This window comes from Corapipo altera, unplaced genomic scaffold, assembly GCF_003945725.1.
Source record: "Corapipo altera isolate COAL_440 unplaced genomic scaffold, ASM394572v1 171, whole genome shotgun sequence".
In the NCBI taxonomy this organism is placed as follows: Eukaryota; Metazoa; Chordata; class Aves; order Passeriformes; family Pipridae; genus Corapipo; species Corapipo altera.
In genome coordinates, this window is record NW_020884972.1 from 551,794 (window position 1) to 573,980 (window position 22,187).

Genomic DNA, 22,187 nt, shown 5'->3' on the forward strand with positions numbered 1-22,187 from the left:
GCTCCAGGTTTGAGTAGTAATTTAAATTAGAACTTTAAAGTAAGGATTATCTCTTCTGCTTTGTTTGATAATCATTAAAATAATTTTAAATAAAGAATATCTTGGTGTCTCCTGGAGATCTGACGAGCACTACTCCACTGAAAATGAAAATATTTGGTTCTGCAGAAGAACACAGGTAGGAATTAAAACATCCCCAGCTGAGCATCACTGCAAAAGTCTGTTTGCAGAAGGCAGGTGAAGTGCCTGGAAAAGCCTGGAAAAGGGGGACCTTAATGATAACACTGTACAACTAATTTATTACAAAAAAAATCAGTGCAGGTTTTAGATATGGCCCAAGACTGAAACATAAGGAATGAAATCATAACACAAATCAAGCACCTACTGCCCTGTGCTTTTTCACCTTGATTTTTCTCTCACACACGTTCCTGTACTGGTCAGGGAACAACTGTCCTTTCAAACCTAACAAACAATTCTGCACATTAATGACTTTGCCTGATGTAAATCTTAACGATTAAAATGAAAATTGGTGTGCAAACAGACCCTTAATCCTTTAAAAGAATCTTTTTTTTTTTTTTTCCCTGCTTCTGACTTCGGGGCTTGATGGCAGGCAGGCAAAAAAAAAGCCTTTGCCAAAATTTAAAACGTGAAAACGCAACAAATAAATAAAAAAATCAATTAAAAGTAAAAAAAGGAGGGTGCAGAAGACACTGGAGCATTGAAGAACACTCTTAATTTTGGTTGTATCCAGAGAAGTCATCCTTGTATCCTTAGAACCAAGGAGGCAGACAGAAAACAAGCTGTCTTTGCTTATTGTCTTTCCTGTTCATCACGGCTGATTTCCCTTGGAACAGGGAGCTCTGCTAGTCCCAAAGTGTCAAATTTTAGCAATCAAGCCACTTTTTTGTGTCTTTTTTTAGCCACACTGACCTCTGCAGCCCAGAACAAAGCTCGTGGAGCCCCGTGTCCAGCTTTGAACGGGCCTGAAGGAGGAATCAAAACCTCAGGAATTTTGCAGTTTGGCTCCGAGGGTTCATTTCTGGGATGCGAAAAAAGTCCCATCGACATTTTTGCTTTTGATAGAAAGTAAATTAAACTCGGTGGTTTTGCCTGATCTCGGTTAATTTGGGGGTCTGAGCTGAAATTCTCACACTGAAACTCTGAGGGGATGAACTCCTGGAGACTGGGAGCGAGGGAGGAGTTGAAGTTATCCCTGAAAAACAGACCCACAGAGTTTCACTTGGCTCAGCTTTTCCCACCTTGGCTTGTTCCAAGGCAGAAAAGCCAGAGGAAGAGTCTGTCCCAGCTCCTTTTCCTCCCCTAAAGTGCTGATTTTGGTCCAGAGATCAAAAGCAAGGCCACATTTTCTCCCGGGCAGGCAACACCAGGTGGATGTGCCGAGGAACGGAGGAATTCCATGGAATTCCAGCCCCATCCACGTGGGGCTGCAGGACTCAGTTCGGCTTCCCTGTCGTGTTTCCCTGGAAATCTGAGGCTGTTGGGGCTCTGCTCCATCTGCATTTGGGTGTGGAGGCCCAGAGGTGACACAGAGAACAGGGCTGATGTTACAGATTCCTGCCCCGAAAAATCGGATCCAAACTCCTGCAGTTCAGCACCTGACGGAAATCTGGGATTTAAACCCAGGGGTTTTGGGGAATAGCCAGCACGAGCTTGAAATCAGAGCTGAATTACTCCAGTGTCCAGGTGTGTTTGGACCCAGAATTTCTATTTTGGCTGTGACAACCAATATTCTGGGCAACATGGCAGTGCCTCCAGTCCCCAGGTGCTGATCAGGAGCACGATTTTTTATAAACTCATAACAAAACCCCCCAAAAAAGAGCCTGTATTTAGGTTTCATTCCACTCCACAATCAGCTCCAACAGCCAACAAGATCTGTTTAAATGCTGTAAAATGGGTTTTCCTTTGCTCTCCAGATTTTATTTTATTTTATTTTATTTTTTTGCATTCTTGGCAGATGAAAACTAATTGGTGTTTTTTTTCTTTCTGGAAACTGCCACTTGAAATAAAAAAATCAGTCTAAATTTCCTAACAATGAGCACCTCTTTTTTTTCCTCCTGTCTTATCATCTCTAAAAAACACAGAATGAAGAAGTCACTGCAGCCTCTTTAAACTACAAGTGAAAAAAAATTAAGTTGGTCAGGAATTTTTCTTTAAATTTCTTCCTGCTCCAAATAAAAAAGAAAAAAATTTAATAACTCCTTTTTTTCTTTTTTTTTGCCTACATTTCTTTAATTTTTTGAGCTTTTGTTTTGCAGGATTCCTCTTAAATTTGAACTCTTTTTTTTTTTCAATAAAAATTTACCTCCTGCGAATTTTTCATCACCGGTAAAAGTTAAAAATAAAATATAAAAATCACTTGTCTGTGAAAACATGTTTTGGTGGAAAGTTTTAAGCAACTCTGTCAACTCCTGTGGAGCTTTAACTTCATTTAATAAATGAGGAAGCTGATGCAAGTGAACAAGAAACATGAAGCAATGAAACATGGATTTCCAGACCTACAGATGTCACCTTCCCTTGTCAAGCCTGGTGGGTCTACAAGAAAACCACCCATCTCTCAGTGAGATAAAATCCAATTTGTAGCAGGGATGTGACCCAGGGAAGACAAAATAATGATGAGAACAAGGACAGTCCTGGTTTCCATCTGTGGCTTTTGAAGGCTCTGGATGACAAAGGATTTTCAAATGTTCTCCTGGATTTGACCACAAAGTTTTTCCAAGGTGAGCAGTGAATATTATATTTGTATAATATATACTAAATATATATACTAATTGCATAATATATACTAAATATATATACTAAATGTATGTATATTTGTATACTATATACTAAATGAAAGGGGAAATGGCTCAGTAAAGGTCACACAGTAAATTTGGGGTGCAGTCCAAGCACCGGATTTGCATCCCTGTGGTCCCTCACTCTCCTCTCTCCACAGTTAATTCCAGCACCACTTTCCTCAGCCACGTCCCTTCCCACCTGACAGCACATCCAGGGAGGAAAAGGCTGCCCCGTTCCCTTTCCATTTTCATAAGGGCTAAGCTACAGGTGAAAGACTTTATTTATTAAAGCTGAGAGGGCCGGGAGCCCGCGTGTGCCTCTCCCTCCCCGCCACGGCCACACTTCACCTCCTCCTGGGTTTTTATGAGCTGGAATTCACAATCCATCAGCCACGGGGATGATGAAACCAGTGGCAGATTTCACTGCAAAGCAGCTGGGTCATCGTCCCGCGGGGCTTGTTGCTTTGCTGTGTGAGATCTTAAAGTGACCATCGCTATTTTGGCTCCTCGGGTGGTTGTTTTATTTTTTTAAAGAAGCCAAAAAGGAGGGTATGAGAGTGTTAACAGGCTGAAAAAAAAAAAAAGGGTGGAAAGAGGTAAGGAGTGGAGGGAAATGAGGAGTAGCACGTACAGAGTTACTTTGAAAAATTCTGAGTCTTCTAAGTATCACAAACACGATCCCTGCTGTGGGCAGCTGGATGCGAGAGAGCTTTGCCCGAGGGTGTCAAATCAAATATCCACCGCTGGTTGGTGCAGCACATCACTCCCCCTGGGGGATTCGGAGTGGAAAAAGAGGGGGGAAATAAAAAAAATAAAAAAAAAAAATAAAAAAAAAAAAGGGGGGGGAAAAGGTTTAAACACAACAAATGGAGAAAAACTTGAGCACTGCCTGCTCTGGGTTCTCATGTGCTGTCATCATATTTATTATGAGCAGTGGAGGAGAGAGGAGGGGGGAAAGGAAGAGAGGAAAAGGAGCAGACAGGTTAATGCTGAGCCTTATAAGACTTACCTGGAACCGTCTCATGTCTCTTGGGTTTCCTGCTGTTTTCAAGCAGTTCTGATTGCACTTGAGAAAAAATTTTAAGAAGAATCTGGAAAGACAAAGAACCACATCACTTCTGTTACCCACAGGGAAAGGTGCTGTTGTATCCTGTGTTAAAGTACATTTGCCAGGGATTTATGCAGTGATTTGCATGATGGGGTATCTTATAGGATGTCAAAGGAGAAACCAAACAAATAAAGCCAAATCTTAACAGAGAGAAGTTAAAAAAAAAAATAAATCAGGTAAAGTGCAACCAACGTGCCTGAAACCCACCCTGGGTCTGACCACACAATTTTAGTCCCTTCCTTTATCTCCCCCTCGCATACAAGGTCTTTCTTTTGCTGTCTGGAGGGATTTTCCATGAAACAATACAGAAGGATAATGGTATTGTGGGAATGACAAGAACCAACAGGGCAACCCTGCAGCAGATAAGCCTCGAAACCACTTCGGGGTGTTTAAAACCAGAACCAAGAGAGGAATCTGAGGAGGTTTCCTCACACTGATATTTTTTTGTTGTGAAGATTCCAGTGACTGAAACAGAGAAGCAGTAAAATATCCAGATTATAATCTCCCCAAGATTTAGAGGGAGGACAAGGAAAACACAAGCCCAAGTGCTACATGACAGCTCATGCTGTCCAAGCAGATAAACCCATTAACAGTGGACAAACTTCTGGTGCCAATTATTTTTGCCCTGTCACACCCTCTTTTTTTTTTTTTTTTTAATGTGTTTTAATACTCTGGAGAGTTCAGCTCATCAAGTTGAACCTTCAGCACTCTTGGGTGACTTACCCAACACCGTACATAAGAGATTTGAGAGTTTGGAAATATTAAACAGCAATTTTTCTGTGAGATTTTCCACTGAATTTTATGGCAAATGCAGGGAGGAGAGGACTCATCCCTTTATTTGATTAATCTGATTAAATTTGTGATTAAATTTGTGAACTTCATAAAGAAAGAAACTCCACGAAAATCCACATATTTTGGATTGAAAGCAAAATGAGCCCGTCTTCAAAATTCAGACATGAGCAAGAAATTTTTTTGCGTCCTCTGTCACAAATGAAAATATTCCCTCTGATTCTTTTCCTTTCTATTTATAGGACAAAACACGTTGAACCACAACAATCTCAATTACAAAAATAAATCAAAGATGGCTTTAGAAGGGGAAAAAAAACCCCCAACCTCAGATATAAGAAAAAAATAAATAGTCGAAGAATTGATTTGGAATACAAAGAACAAGTTATTTATTTATTTCTCTTCGCTTTCCTTAAAAAAAAAAAAAAAATCAGCTTTTGCAGTAAGTTAAAGTCCCAGGTGAGCCAGGCCTATTTCCCTTTCTGTTACTATGACAACGATTTTTTACCGCAGTCCCTAAGTCCCTTCAGAACTCACACATTCATGCCTTGAATTAGAACTTTAAAGGAGAAAGATGGATATTTCCTGGGTTTACCAACAGCACCCACCAAAGCAGTCCTGCCACGAGACAATGAGGCAGAAAAACCCCCTCTCCCTTGTTTAGGGCACCCCTTGGCCTGGGGTGTTCCTGCTCCTTCTGCCCCAAAATGCAGAGAAACCACCGAGGGTTGGACCCGTTTGTGTGTTACTGGAACAAACAAAACCCTTCAGAAACCCCACAACAACTGAACCTGCAAAAAACACCCAGGAAACCTCCTATAAAACAACTGCCCCAAAATCCACCCCGAGCTGCTTAAATTAAAATCTCCCCTTTTTTTCCCCCCCTTAAATGTATGAGATGTTTAGAGAGTGTTTCTTTTCCCTGCGAGTGCATTTTGCAGGCTGTTGTTTGCTCCCTTTTCCCTTCTCCTTCCCGATTTAAAGAGCTCTTGGGTTTTTTTTCCAGGGAGTCCTGCTGGGATCTCCCTTCACCTGGGGCAGGTTGAGCAGGAAAGAGGTGTCAGTGCTCAGCTCTCAGGGGGGGTCAATCCCGCCGACAGATCCCGGGCACCTCCCTGGATTCCGACCTAAAAATCCCACAGAACTTCCTTCCTCGGGAGCAGCACCGAGTGAATATATCCCCTCAAATAAGTCCTACTGACTCCTCGTGCTGAAACCTGTGACCCCTTTCATTTGAATGATTTGGGACCTCTTTTCTTGGAGTGAGATTTTATCCCTGAGAATGTTTTCTGAAGGAAAAATCCTCCGCACGCCGGCGCGCTCCGAGACTCACGGGAGGGTTCGAGGCAGGAATGTTGCTCACAAACACCCCTTTTTTATCTCCCCCTCTTCTCACAGGTATCCAAAAAAATTATTTGCAGGTAGATAAAGGTGTCCCTGAGACGTTGCCGTGGAAGGGAAAACTGCAAAGTGGAACCAAACCAAGACAACCAAGTAACTTTGACACGAAAATCAACGAGCTGATTTATCCTGCAGGAAAACTGCAAACAAAAATCCACAAGTTGTTACTTCCAGGGGAAAATATAAAACAAATTAATCAGGAAAACGGCCCCTTTCCTTTTTTAATTTTTTTTTCTTTTTGAATGCTTTGCATCCCGTTCCTTGAGAGGAGAAAAACGATCAGATGAAGAATTAAAAATGAGGAAAACGAGCGAAGAAAAAGTGTCTGGGAGAGAACTCGTGGCTGAGTTTGGGAAAAGCAAAGATCCTGCAGGGCTGTGTGTGACACAAACCCCTAAAGGGCAAATACAGGGGGGAAAAGCTCTAAATGTGACCCCTAAAATGCAGGCACAGAGGGGGAAAAAATCTAAATGGAACCCCTCAAAGGCAGGTACAGAGAAGCAAAATTCTAAATGTACATTTAACAGCAACCACGAGCAAACTCTGCAGCACAGTGAACTAAAATGATATTTTTCTGCTAAATGGCTCCAGAAAATTAAGGTTTAGATCCTCATCAGGCATAAACTAACAACGTGTGTGAAAATTAAAGTGGATTTGGAATTAAATCTGGGCTGATTCAGACCAAGGGGGGTTTTGTCCATTAAAAACACACAGAAAAGAAAACTCTCCCTGTGCTGCTGCATCACTGACTGCTCTGCCACAGGCACATCCAAACCCACGGAGCTCTGGGCTCCTGAACCAGGATATTTATCCAGCAGCAATTTGGGGATCTGTCGTGGTTTATCCCACCTGGGATAACTTTCTGGAATCGCTGAGCAGCTCAACTGCTGAAAATTTTACCCCTTTAAGACCCCACAAAATCACCTCATCTCCCTCCTGAAAGTGCTGGCTTTAACTTTAGCACTTAAACATCGTGGCAGAATTCAGATTTATTGCTAAGACATTTGTAGTTCCTTCAGAGCTCACTGAATATGCTGCACTGTGATGGTTTTCCCTCCCACCACCCCCAAATTTAGGTTGAATTTCATTTAGATGCACACACGAGAATTTTTATCTTTTCTCCAGTTCAACCACATCTCTCTTTTTCTCCTCTCAGGGTTCCTCCACTCAAATTTTAGCTGCAACTGGGCATCTGCATGAAGAATTTGGTAGGTTGTTATATATATACATATATTTTTTTTTAAGTGGTTGCATCTGGGAAAGGCATTAATATTTATTGCAACATTAGAATAAAAATGACTTGGGGGGAGCAAAGAGGAGGGAAGGTTTAGCACTAAATGAAGCTGATTTAGGGGTAACAGGAGAATTGCAGAAAGGCTTTATTAATTTTTTTAAATGAGAACCTTTAGCCAGTTTTTGGCCTTAACCTATATATATATACACATACATCCAAAAAAATTATTGGGAAAAAAAAGGAATTATAAAAAATTATCACATTGTCATGTTTCTTAGCCAGTTTTTGGTCTTGCTAAGGCCAACTTTAGGTCTGAGTTTAGCAGGTAACTCTGACTCCAGCCAAGCAGAGGGAATGTGGTTCTTCCTCTCACAGATCAGCATTTCAGGGTGCTGGGGGAAAACAAACACTTCTGAACAACTACCCCTAAAAACTCTGGCATTGCCATAGAAAACCTGCTTGACTTAATGCAGAAACATAAAATTAATGAAGATATAATTATGGACTTTTTCTTTTCCTGTTGTCTCTCACAGAGTTGACCTCACTGGGCACAGATTGATGCCTTTGCATCTCCAAAATGCCACCTTAAATCTGCCTCCCACTGTTAGGGTTTAGAGGGAGCTATTTTAAAAGTTGCTGCTCCTCCTGCTGGGAGTCACCCCCGAGCTGATGAATCATTGAAGTGCCCCTTTTTCACTTCAGGACAAAGACAGCTGTGTTACCTCAACTGGTTTTCAGCAGTGCCATGAGCAAATCCTGTCTGACTTGGGGGGGAAGCATGTTGGGAATGCTGGTTCCATCCACAGCAGAGCTGTTCATGGACAGGGAGAAAGGGTGATGCAGACTAAGTCAGGTCTGGCATCAATCAAGCTGTTGTTGCCCCTCAGGCCCTGTGTGTGCCCAGATTTTCAGGTTCTGCCCCTACTTGAGGCAACTACAACCTCTGTCCCACAGCTCTGAGGGTGTTTATCCATCTCAGAAGAATCAAACTGACCTGAAGCAAATCCCACTGGAGTCAGAAAAAGCTTCCTGGTGGCTTCAACAGCAGCCCCACGTGCAACAGAAGGTGAAACTTAAAAAAAACCCCCATTAATAAGTTTTTAACACCCTGCCCAAGAGCTGGGATGGGCGAGTGTCACCACAGGGGCCCTCAGGAACAGGGAATGTGCTTTGTGTTCTCACAGTGCCAGTCTGGGGGACTCAAACTTCCATGAATTCTACCTCAGAAAACCCCTCTGCAGAGGTGCTGCCACCCACCAGTGCACAGGCCAAGATCCCAGGGCCTGGAAAATGGGAGGGAACTGCTCCCCATCCCATCCCATCCCATCCCATCCCATCCCATCCCATCCCATCCCATCCCTCCTGACTCCTGGTTCTGCATCTTCCCTAACCTTCCCATCCACCCTCTGTACCATCTTAAAATACAGCTACAGAATCAAGAGGTTACAACATTGGTTGTATCTTGTGAACAGCCTCTGGATGCACTTCCAAAACACCCCTTGTAAAGCAAACACTGAGATAATTCTGGCTTGTTTGGGTTACTGTGGAGTTTGGTTTTGTGGCCTCAGTCGTTTCTTGGCATGAGAAGGTGCCTTTCATCTAAATAATTATGATTATGTTTATCAGCAAATCCTACGATCCCAAAATCTAATGAAAACATAAAGACATGGTGCCATTCTGCTTAAATAGCTCAAAAAAGTCACAAAGGGAGCAAAGAAAGAAACAGAAGTTGTTATTATGAGTATCTGTGCCCCAGTTAAGAAATATCAAGTTTAAATATACTATGAACTGCAAAACTATTATTATTCCAGTGAAGGCCTGACTCCAACTCCATCAGAGCAGGGAAATTCTGGATCAGGGTGTCCCATCCTCCCCTCAGCTCACCCGTGTGTGTCTTGGCAGTGCAAACTCTGAGATAAGTGTGACAAGTAACTCTACCCAGTGCCCCAACATGACAAAGTATTTTGAAGCTTTACTTCAGATTTCTTCCTTTCAAAGGGACTAGGTCAGATTTGAAGGTCGCTGTTCAAAATCAATTAATTGCATTTATTTGATACCATCATCCTGATTTTAATGACTATCACAGTAGAAGACTTCTTTATAATCTGAATATTTATCTCTGGAGTAATTTCGGTCTATTATGTCAGTGTGTGTTATTAGGGAGCTGATGAGAAAATTTCCCACTCTTTTTCCAGCAGTTATAGTCAGTGTGGGATCAGGGATTGCACAGAGGCACTTTAAATGAACATACACCTTATACTGTGTGAGAAATGAGTGAGGTTATTACAATAAGCCAGAGTATTTATATGATACTCCACAAACAGCAGCTAATTAATCTTCACAAAACTCCTGTGCATAAAGTGTGAACCCAGTTTAACAAACGTGAAAACCAACATATGTAGGTCAAGAGACTTTTTAGAGTTTGTCAGAGATTCACTGGTGGAGAAGGAGGAGGAAGCAGGAGTGAGGTGAGATGAGATCCCAAGCCTAGACCAGGAGAAGAGGACTTGGGTGTTCATTTGTCACTTGTTTTTTAATAGAAAGACTCCAGTTACACCCCAAAAAAAGGGTAGAATAACCTTATGCCTGTTTTTCCTCCCCCCAACAACCTCCTCATTTCCTGATGGGACAAACTAGAAACACTTCTCAATCCTTTTGTCTAAATTCAAAGTAACTTCTTCAGCTGCTTAGACTGTTCTCCAGCTCCACAGTTCTGCTTGCAGTCACTCACTCCAGTTTAGATTTTCAGTTTAAAGTCTCAGTTTCGATGTGGGAACATTATTTTTTCTGTACCTGATCTCTGAAATGCCACCTGAGCAACACTGTGGGAAGGCAGAAGACAATCAGTAGTGTGTGATTTCCTCTGGCCCCTTGCAAGACTGAGCTCAGACCAGCTGACACAGTGGAGATAGAGGTGAAAATGGAACAAAAAAAAAGGGTTGGGGAATCAGCTAAGGGAGCCCAAGAGACTAGACTACTCTATAAATCAACCTTAAGAATATACAGTGTGGCAGAACCCATCTTAAAACTGCTCCTAGTTGTGGTTTGTTTGCCACAGCAAGAGGTTCCTAATCACACTCATTAAGTCACACTCCATATAATGTATTAAAGAAGGCACAGGATGGAAGTTTCCTGCGTTTCAGATGGATCAAGAAAGAACATTGCACCAGGAGTGCACAGCAATGCCTGGGCTCAATTCATGCCCAACTCCCAGCCTTGTGCCTCAACCACAGAGCAATTCCACCTCAAATATCCCCTTTCTCCACAGCCTGGAACATCATATTTCTCTCTGCCCTCTATCTAGTGCCTTTTTCTTTTTTTTTTTTTTAAAAAAGCTTAATTTTCAAACTAATAGCACCTGAATGCAAACCTGCAACGTGTCACCCAACCTCCAAACACGCCAGGGAACTTGATGTTTATATTCTGATATAAATAAAGTCTGATATTCTGTACATTTTCCACCTTGTGCACAGTTCTCATCTCTAAAGCAGGTCGTGTTCCCCTCGGGCACACCCCCCCCACAACTGCAGCTCTCACTCCTCTGGTAAATAAACGCTTCTTCTGTCTTGCAAAGTGATCCCATTTGGAAGAAACAAGGGCTGGGGGAGGCAGAGAGTCATTTCTGGGTGCTTGATGCAGTTATTTGGCCACATTTGGTAGAGGGGGGGAGAGGAAAAAAAAAAACAATCTCCAAGGAAAACCTCCTTGTTTGTGCACTCTGATGAAAACCTGACACCACTAATGAAAATAATAATTGAACTCTATGGGTTCGAATTGAAAATGAAACACAACACTAACAGCGGGTTTGTAATTGCAATTGTTCTCCAAAAAAGTCTTTGGAGGACTCTTTGCAATCTGAGAGGTTTCCTCGATCCTTTGGGTTTTCCTCCTTCCTCCCACACCAAAACTTTCCAGTACCTTGCAAGACAATGGCTGAAAGCTTTATTTATCCTGTAAGATCCCTATTATTCCTGCCTTTTGGCACGGGGCCAGATGCCAGAGCACAATCAAAAGTCAATAGGCAGGGAGGTAATGGGGGAGAGGATTGGGCTGACGGGCTGTTGAAAGGGCAGCTCCCATAATATTCCCCGGTTTATTCCAGGATCTGTGGGCTCCAACTGTGCCCAGCACTGCACAGCCACGTCCTGAAATTGTTCCTGGAGAGAAGACACACAAAGGGCAGGAGGGAAGAAAGGCTTTTGTGCAGCTCAGGGACGGGGAAGTCGAGGCAAGGAGAAATCCAGTGGCACAGATGGAGCTGCTCTTCCAGCCAACAGCCATCTCCCCGTTCCTGCCAGTCCAGGGTTGGGATTTTGCTGCTTCTTTTTAGCAGTGACCAGAATTTCATAAAGCTCCTTGCCTCAGCAGGATTTTGCAACCGTGGCCGAATTCTCCTTCCTCACACCCCTGCCAGCCTCAGCAGCACCCACGGGGTTCTCTGCTGGGCTGTGTCACACAGACACGGGCCTGAGGGTGCCCTGCAGTCTTGGGGAAATCCAGTCATTCTTGATATTTGTATTCTGATAAAATAAATTCTGATATTCTGTACATTTTCCACCTCGTGCACAGTTCTCATCTCTAAAGCAGGTCGTGTTCCCTTCACCCTCAGAGCTCCACACAGGGGCAAATTTACCTCCAGACCTACTTTACAAACAGATCCCAGAAAGTCTTGGGTGGTTGTTAAATAAGCACAGACTGATCCCCACTCTTTTTTTTTTTTTTTCCCAAACCCAGAACAACCTGCGATTCCTTTCTCTTTGGACTCCTCCATCCTCTCTCAGCCCCTCGGAGCCACGCAAGGCTGAGCAGTGAGCACCGATTCCCCCACTGGCCTCTTTGCTGCGCTGGCTCTGCTGGTTTTTACTGTGGCTGCCAGATGGCAGCGGCCAGCCCAGGAACGCTCCCGACCCCGCAGTTAATGCACAACTCGCTAATAACTTCCAGGAGATCGCAAAGTTGCGCCGACGGGAAGGCGAGAGGAGGATCCAAGGTTAGGCACCTATTTTACACCTGCCAGAGTGGATATCGCTCAGCTGAAAGCTCTGCTCCTGCAGGAGGGAGCTCTGCCTGGCCCTGAACCGCTTCTGCGGAGAATAAACACGCTCATTCATTTGCTAAAGAGGCGAATTTACATCCCGGCGACTCGGGCCGGGCACGTTTTGCCTCCTCCCCGCTCCGAGGTCTGTTCAGTCGTTAGATCTGCACCTATTGTACTTGTGGGTCTAGTCACAGATGACCTTGAATGGGAGCACTGGTGTAACATTATATTCCTATGACAGATTTATGGATTGGCAGATAGGGGTGCATTCCTTCCCTGAGACAGGACAGCATCCAATGTTTGTTAGCATCATTAAACTAAAACTGACTTTTCACCTGCTCCCATACCATATGCAGCTGCAAATTTTTAAATTAAACTATGAAGCCATGCATAAATTTACATATATTACAGACTAGCCTCTCCATTTAACATGCAAATGTACTCCAATGTTTCAGAACACCTTCTGTCGCTAATTAATTTGCTGAATTATAATTAGACTAATCCTGCATAATTAATAAGCACAGATTTTTTTTTAATTTCTAAGCAGCTTGATGAGATCATTCACTTCCTTCTATAAACTGCTAAGTAACTGTTAAAAAAAATCTGGAAAGAACATATGTGAAAAGGTATGTTTGATGTCGCATACAAATTTAAACTAGCGGGCGAGCTCCGAGGAAGTCAGGATTAATCTAGGTGTGTGCTCCAGGCACAGACACTGTCAGTGCTGCCTTTCCAGGGGCATGGAGCAAGATTTTCCGTGTTTGCTTTATTCCTTTTGGACCTTCCAAGATCACAGGCTGAGGCAGAGCAGGCTTGCAGGGCCGTGTGTGGCAGCAGGAGATGTTCTGGTGTCACCCCTGGCCACGCTGTGTGTGGAGAAACTCCTTTGATGGGATTTGGAATTGTTTTCATTTCGGCTGCCAAAGCTCACTGAGATGGTTCTAGCACAACAATTAAGTGCTATTAGCACAGGATTCACTCTCTAATGATTAAAATGAAGGGTCTTGCTTTCATGTTGAAGAGGACAGCACGTGCCAACACAGGCTTGAAACGCCCTGGGTTGGACTGGGGAGCCCCTGCCTGGTGCACAAAGAACCCTTGTGCACAAAGCAGCCAAATCCTAAGATCTGAGACGTCTATCCCTGAGATAATCCTGCAGAGAAAGAGGGAAGGAGCATCCCAAACATCACAGGATATTTCCAGAGAGGTGCTCAGCCATTGGAATGGGCTGCCCAGGGAAGGGGTGGATTCTCCATCCCTGGAGGTTTTTAAGCTGAGACTGGATGTGGCATCAGTGCCATGGGCTGGGAACCACGGCGGGGTTGGATCAAGGGTTGGACTTGATGACTTCAGAGGTCCCTTCCAACCCAGCTGATTCTGGGATTCTGTGATTTTGCAAACCAGAAGGCCAACAATAACAGGAGGGTTGTCTTTACAAACACTCTCAAGCGGCTCCTGGAACCTCATTTGCTCTGTTCACCTCTAGACTTTGGGATGGATCATTTGAGCTCTCTTCCTACATCCTTTTTTTGTCTCCACCTCACTCTTTCTCGAATTCAGCACCACCAACCTCACAGGCTGTTTGCTCCAAGTGTGAGTAAGCAAAACCTGCAACAAGACCCACTTCAACCTGAAAAAGGAGGCAAGAAAAGAATCAACTCCTGTACCAGGAGATTGCTGAACCACTTCAAGCCTTCAAGTGTGGCTTGTCTATCACCAAAAAATGCACATAACATCCTTATCAGAGCCTGAAGTCTCTGTTGTTTTTTTATTAATTTGGACAAGGGCCCTTCTTCAGATAAATATATCATTTAAATTGACTCGGGTTCTGCACAAATAGAAAAGGTAAAAGCTTAAACAGGACAAGTTTTTGGCCCTGGGTGCCAACCAAGCCTCCTTCTAGTGTTTCCTGCTGGATGGTCAAGGGGAAATGACTCCTTTCTTAAAATAAAAATCAAACCCATCAACTCTTTGGCCCAAGGAAGACTGGAAATCATCCTGCTGTGCTTTAGCTCATCACAGACCTCCTCAGAACGGAAAAGTGCTTGGGAATGGCACATGTTTACAAAAATCTCTCTTTAAACTAAAAACATCACCTTGAGATGAAAGATACAGAAGAATTGCACACTTGGAATCCTGTGCACTCCCAGAGCACAGCAACCTCCTGAGAACATGGAACTAAAGGACACTGGACATGGAATAAGTCTAACAATTCTGAGTTATATATTTAGAGACATATTATATATATATAAATTTATAGACATATAATATATACATAAATATATGTATGTAAAGGACTCTGAACATGGAATAGCTCTAGCAATTCTGAGTTATATATTTAGAGACATATTTTATATATATAAATATATATGGTTTCTTTTCTGATAACCACTGAACACATCACCAGGTGACAAGGCAAGTTGGAGAGGAATAAAACGAGCAGAAAAAACATCTTTCTGCCTCCTCCATCTCCTTTTCTTAGTTACTCCATCCCAGCTCAGCAGACAGAAAAGATGTAATGAGTTAAAAAAAAAAAATAAATAAAAATCAGGATTAGGTCTCTATTTTTTCCCCTCCACGTTTCTGCCTGCACTTTTTTTTTCTTTTTTTTTTCAAACCATGGATGAATTGGCCCAAAGATATTTAGGTCACATGGCTGAGGCAGAAATAGAATCCATATCTCCAGAGCCACAGTGCTGGGTACACGAGCAAGTCCCTGGAATTCTTTAAAGCTATTCCAGTTTTGTCAGAAGAAGACACTTTGCAGCCCCAGCCTATGGCCAAACCCAAATGTCAGCACCCACATCCCCCAGATTTCTGGGAATTTTGCCTTAAAGAGGAAAAATTCTGAGCTCTGAAACCCAGCTTTTCCCACCTTTTCCCACATATCCTCAAAATTCATATTTTAGACAGATATGCACCATCCTTTATTTACAAAGAACGTGAAAATTCCTGACGTGCAGTAAATAAATTAATAAATTTCAAGCAAATATTTCACAGCCAACATTTCATTCATCCCTCTCTACTGGCCCCCAAATTTAATTAACCTTTTCAGTCCCCTTTGATGTAGCACAAACGTGCCAGAGGCCAAAAAAACCATCAGTATTTTGAGGTATGAACTGTGTTAATTTGCAGGGGGTGAGACATAGGTGAAGAAACACCTCAGAGTTGATATTTTTTATATATTTTTTTTTTCCAGGGCCTTAATATGGGGCTGTAGGGAAGGAGCAGAGGGTTGTGGGCATGACCAGGACATCTCAGAAGAGGTTTCATGCAAGAAACCTGGTGTGACTTGGCCAAGTCTCAGCTCAAAATAACCCAAATATTCACTTTTTTTTTGTATCACCAAAGCCACAATCCTTTAAAGCATCTTAGATTGGGCACCCAGAAAAAACATGAGGTAGAATTCAAACACTTGGGTGATCACTTGGCTGTAAATTCTGGGCTGGATGAGTTATTTTGCCTCTGGCAAATATTTTGTGCAACGGGAGAAATTGCTTCTCTTCCCTCCGTCCCTCGCACCCCAAGTTGGCTGTGCAGTGATGTTAACAGGAGGGGAAAATTGCTTCCTGACCTTTCCAGGGATCAATTTACACCCTGAAGCATGAGATTGGTTTCATTTTGGTGTGTGTATATAATACCTGTTCCCACAGAGCTTCAGGCAGCCCAAAACCCACCGCTCACCTGGGCTGGGTGGATGTTCATGAGCTCAGAGCTGGGCTTGGTGGTGTCCTCCTCTGAGACACCCAAAATCTGGGGAGGGAGCTGCTCCTCCAGCACAGAGAGCAGTGGTTTGGGGAGTAGGTCAGAGCTTTGATATCCCCCTTCTGTGTGTGTTCATGGGGTTATTGTAGGGTTTTATGTTCAGCCACAGCCAGACACGTTCCTGGGGCTTCTGGGAGAGATCCTGAGGTAACACTTGGGAATTCATAGAATCATAGAATCATAGAATCATAGAAGCACAGAATCACCTGGGTTGGAAGGGACCTCCAAGATCATCCAGTCCAACCCTTGATCCAACCCCGCCGTGGTTCCCAGCCCATGGCACTGATGCCACATCCAGTCTCACCTTAAAAACCTCCAGGGATGGAGAATCCACCCCTTCCCTGGGCAGCCCATTCCAAGGGCTGAGCACCCTCTCTGCAAAGAAATTCTTCCTAATCTCCAACCTAACCCTCCCCTGGCACAGCTGAAGCCCGAGCCCTCTTGTCTTGCTGATGGTTGCCTGGGAAAAGAGACCAACCCCCAGCTGGCTCCCCCCTCCTGTCAGGGAGTTGCAGAGAGTGAGGAGGTCTCCCCTGAGCCTCCTCTTCTCCAGGCTGAACAGCCCCAGCTCCCTCAGCCTCTCCTCACAGCACTTGTGCTCAAATTGCAGCTCCTGGCCTTCCACCCAGTGAAAGGGCATTGAATGCAAAACATCCCATTGCTGGGCCTCTTCCCAAGGCAGATCCAGCCCTGGCTTTGGACTGTAAAATGTCCAAAGGAGGGACACAAAGATGGGGAAGGGCCTGGAGGGGCCCTACAAGGAGATGCTGAGGGCACTTGGCTTGTTCAGCTGGAGAAGAGACTGAGGGGACACTCACCAGGAGCTGCAGCACCTCCCAAGGGGCAGCTCCAGCTCTGTGAGCAGGGACAGGACCCTGGAAGAGCTGGAGCTGTGTCAGGGCAGGGTCAGGTTGGATCTCAGGGAAAGGTTCTTCCCCCAGAGGGTGGTTGGGCACTGCCCAGGCTCCCCAGGGTTTGATCACAGCCCCAAGGCTGCCAGAACTCCAGAAGTGTTTGGACAACACTCTGAGGGCCAGGGTGGGATTGCTGGGGTGCCTGTGCAGGGCCAGGAGCTGGATGGATGATCCTGGTGGGTCCCTTCCAGCTTAGGATATGCCATGATCCTACATGTCCTTGAGGGGAATCCCAGCAGGCTGAAAACTGTGACAAGTCTGGGACCAGTGGACTGACCAAACTTTCTACCCCCACCCAGGTTCTGACCACACAGCTCAGGGCAGGGATGAACAAATTCCCTGTGGAACCAACAGCTCCCCCTGCCCAGCCCAGGGGTTCATTCCCACACGGGGCTGTTTGGGCTTGGGTTTAACCTCATTTAGGTAAAACTTCTGCAGTGCTCTGCTTTAGGGCCAGACTAACGAGCTCGTGTGAGGGCTCCAGATGTTTCCAGCCACATTCCTCATTCTCTTCAAATTCTAATATTCTTCCCCAGTTTGTGGAGATCAGAGGGACAGACTGAAGTCAACACTGAAGGAGTTCTTGGAAAAGCCAGAGATGAGACTCTGTCAAGAGTTCTGGCAGTGATAAAGCTGGACCCAAACCCACATTTAACTGACTCTGAAAGACTTTTCAAGGAGAAAATCCAACGCACTTCACTCTTGGAGATGTCCAACATATTTTCCTGCTCACATCCATGTTTTATACACTCCAAGTGCAGGCACACACACATCCACACAGAGCACAGACTCACAGTTGGCTTATTGACTGTAAAATGCTCAAGTTTTGATGCTTTAAACAAGGTACCATTCCAGATGCATCATCACAACCTGCCCTCTCCTGAAAAAGGGTCTCTTGGCACTTCCCAACTTCAGGACTTCCTGCCCACATCCCTTGTGCTGATGTGTGCAGGGAATTCTGAATTGATTTTTTTTTTTATCCCTTCTCAAGCTCTACTGCAGCCATAATTCCTGGAGAAAAGTTTCTGAGTGAGTGCCTGCAACATTTGCCGAGCGTTTTCCTTCATTTATTTAATCCAGATGTTTACATTTTAAATAATTGAGGACCTGCTCTGGTAAATAGACATCAAGGAAGGCTAATGGGAGTCGTGCTGTCGTTACAGAGAACTTGTCTGATGAGACACTGGATCAGGAGTCAGTCCCTGCAGTGTCAGGACAGGTTAGAGCAAGGAAGGAGTGCAGCTCCTTGGAAAACATCACCCATCAAAGCAATTGGAGAGGCCACTGAGCAAGATTTGACACAAACTGCCCAGAACTTGTAAGGAAAAGTCAATTGTGAGCTCTGCCGTTATAAAATCTTTTCTTTCTTCACGTGGTTTGATTTAGTTGCACACAAACACAAAAAAAAAAAAAAAAAGGAATTATTTCCATTTCTCCACTTTGTAGACCCACTCACCAAGCTCATTTCACAGCAAGGGTGGTTTCTGAAGCTCCCAAATAAAATGCTGCAGTTGTTGCTTAACTTTAGGACAAGTTGTTTTGATTTAAGGTTTTCTGACTCCCAGTGTAATTTTCAGTCTGAGGGTACATAGACTCTACTCAAATCACTGGGAATTTTCATCTTGACTCTTGAGCTGTCCTAATTTTTGTCTGCATCGTTAAACTCCAGGTTTGTTTTAATTTGAACCTCCCAAAAATCAACCTTCACCTCCTTGGAGTCAAGTCAGCTCAAGAGGAAGTAAGACTATATTCAGGTTTGAAGTAGCTTTGTTAGATTGATTTTTAAATGTCACTTTTTCAATCCCATTACTGTAATGAGCATGGTGACAGCCTTGTGATCACTGAAATTTCTACTGTTTCTTGTAGGTTTTTCCCCTGATTCTTTAAATCCTTGCAGCCACATATCAGCTCTGTAAACCCACCCAAAAATTGGGGAGCTGTGATGATTTGAAGCAGGTAAAGACTTTGCTCCATGAAATCAGCTGCTGGAAATTCCCTCCCCACTGCACAGCACAACTGTTTTCCCCCAATATTCACAAAGATCTTAATGACTCCACATCATGATGCAATCCCTTGGAAAGGCTTCTTTGGAGCTGTTAAGAAGTACCTGCTGAAATATCCATGGAACAGCTATTTTACAGGAGTTATGGTCCACTGGGCCCCAAATCCATCTTTTATAAGGAGCCAGGAGGAGAGGAGAAAGTGCTCCATAAAGGACCAGAAGATTTCCAAAGGTATTTTTTTTGCTACCAGGCAAATCAACTCTGCAAAGTTCCTTCGTGCATAAATGTGTAATTACTTCAGATGAAGTCAAACAGCCCCCAATAAATCCATCTGAGCTGGGTTTGCACCCACTGCCAGCATTTACTTCTCCAAAGATCCATATATGAAACTGGGCATCATTGTTTTACCAGGACAATTACAGTAACATTTTATGTGTGAGATCTTGTAGCCAAAAATTAAGTTTAATACAGAAACTTAAGGTTAAGTGGCTTTACACAGTTCACAGCCATTAATTCCAGCAGAATATGTTTTCTTGGGGAGCCAGAATAAAAACCTTACATCTCTTTTTAGAAGATTAGCTGAAAGACTTGCACATCTTAATAGAAGTGCTAAGGGGATGTGCCACAGCTTTGAAGCTCTTGGGGTTTAAATCTACTAATCACACTCATAAGGAATCATCAAACCAAAGGATGTCAAGGCAGAAACTCTGATCTCTGCCAGGACACTTACAGATTTTTAGAGGATTAATCAGTTCCTCTAATATTAGATCTTTCCCTCATCTATCCCTCCTTTCTCTCTCCACCTTCCAAAAAAAGAAAAAAAAAAATTAGTCAACAGTTTCAGTCTAAATTCTAGTTTTGTAATAACTCAGTGAATGCCAACATAATTTTTTTGTTGCTTAATTAGACTCCCAATTTGGAGGACAGCTTAGGAAAACATTCACTGTAATTCTTGAAATGAGGCATTAGAAACCATTTAATCTGTCCTACATAATTGCTTTGTACTTATCCATTAGCAAGTAAAATATTGGGGGGGGGGGAAAGTGTCTTTTACACACAGCAGAGGTTTTTTTTTCTAAATGAAATAAAAGCCTGCTCGTTTCCTTCCCTCGTTGAGTAAACTCATATTCCTGAGCACCTGAGCAAAAATAATCGGGCACTGTTGTGCTTGGCAGCGTTTGTAGAGAGGGACAAAACTTTGCAAACGGTGAAATTGTTTTTCTGAAGGGCTTTTCCTCCCCGTTCCCTGCCCAGGTTTGGTTTGGCTCCCCCTGACTGCAGGAGGCTGGGCTGGCAAACCCGGCCGGCTCCACTCGGGGGCTCGTGAACATCCTTCCCTCCTCACGACAGGAATCATTTTTACTAAGAGACCATCCAAAAACCTTTAAAGAGGGCTCAGGGTTTTACTAAGAGACCATCCAAAAACCTTTAAAGAGGGCTCAGGGCCCCGCTGTCCCAGCTGTTATAAAAAGGCAGGAGGCAGAGCAGTGCCTTTCCTGAGCCTCTAAGGATCTGACAACGAGGGGAAATCGGTTCCAAAACCTGCTCAGATCCAAGAGAAGTTTTGTTTTACCAGTGACCGTTCCCATCTCGGAGCATTTACAGCTCATTTGTTCGAGTTTGCAGCTGAAATCAGGAGTGGGAAGTGAAGCTGACCATTAAGATGTGACACAAAACCACAACTCTCCTCTTTAATAAACCCTCCTTCTTTCTCAGAACCACCCAGAGCACTTTGTTCCTTTTTGAGGTGGGAGGGTGACTCTCATTTTCCTGCAGCATCCTGTGGGGAACTCCCTGCTTGGGCTAAACTTGGGGCTAAATGTTGCAAACTCTGCCTGTTGCAGCCTGGATGTGAATCTGCTCATTTCATGAGCATCCCCAGTGGTTTTGACACTGTTTTTGTCGTAGCTGTTCACGAGAACAAACCCAGCTCTGACAACCACCACCACTCCAGCTCCATGTCAAGCAGCCTTGTTGAAAGTTAGCAGGAATTCTTTGATGATTAAGACTTAATATTCTACTGTAGCTCAAGTTGTATGAGCTCTGGTATTTGCAGATTCCACTGCACAGGCCCTGCAAGTGTATGATCACCCCAAACTTTGCTCTGTGCTGAATCCTCCCCCTCATTAATCACAGGGAAATAACAGATCTGCCCATAAAACAGCAGCAGCCAGAAGGAATCAGAATGACATTTATGACTCAGAGATCTTCTTAATAGGAATCTGTTTGACAAAGCCAAGGGTTTGCAAACACCCTGAAAGTCATCACAGCACAGTTCAACACCACTGGGATGGTCCAGCTGCCCTCAGTTCTTAAAGTGTGCCCTGGTTTTATCCTCCCAAGAGCATCCTTGTGGTCAGAGATACTGCCCACTAATACCCACCCAGCCTTGCCCTCTTTGGCCCAGCTGAACTTCTCAGCAGGCAGCAAATGATCCCACAGTGTGGGAAGTCTGAGACAAAACTGGGGCGAAAGGAACTTGAAAAGAGACAAGTAACAACCAACACATTCAGCAGAGACTGAGAATTGCCATGTAAAGGGTGAAATGTGTCATTCTGCAGAACAGTCCTGATTGTGGAACACCACCAGATGCATGTGAGAGCATTTGGGGGGTTTTAGGTCATATGACAGAAGTTTTTACACACGTGTGAGCGAGAAAGAGGTGGTTTCTCACACAAGCACTGACCCACCCTCCACCTACAACTGGTCATCAGGAGTGTCACGAGCTCAGAACTTCCCTTTAATTTACAGTTCCAGTTCAAGACCTAAGGAAGTTGGGTTTAAAATCTCCAAAAAATAAGCTGCTGTAGCCCTCAGCATCCCCAACATTTCTCATGTCCCTCTGAGCTCAGCACAGGCTGGGCAAGGTTTGCACCAGTGCCCAGTGATTCTGTGTCAGGTCCCCACTTTGAGACAGGTTCAGACGAGCCTAATTTTTTCCAAGTGCTTATCACCAGCCTCTTCAGTGTCTAAAATTTAAGATCCAGCATTTCCAGACACCTTAACCCCATATTTTTGTGGCTGTTACCAAAAGAGTTCATTTTATCCCTTGAAGACACTGAATTTTGGTGTGTGTCCCTACGCAGAGGTTTGGAGGAGGAAGAGGCATAAATCACCTCAAATTGCTACTGTAACAAATGTAGACA

General features: G+C 43.9%; 1 protein-coding gene across 1 annotated transcript in view; it reads right to left on the reverse strand.

The window, feature by feature from the left end:
- EBF2 (EBF transcription factor 2) overlaps positions 1-22,187 on the reverse strand; it is a 133,720-nt gene that overhangs the window by 32,308 nt on the left and 79,225 nt on the right. Inside the window, exon 7 of the mRNA XM_027665204.1 lies at positions 3,802-3,883. Coding sequence (XP_027521005.1) covers positions 3,802-3,883 — 82 coding nt within the window. The remainder of the gene's footprint in view (positions 1-3,801; positions 3,884-22,187) is intronic.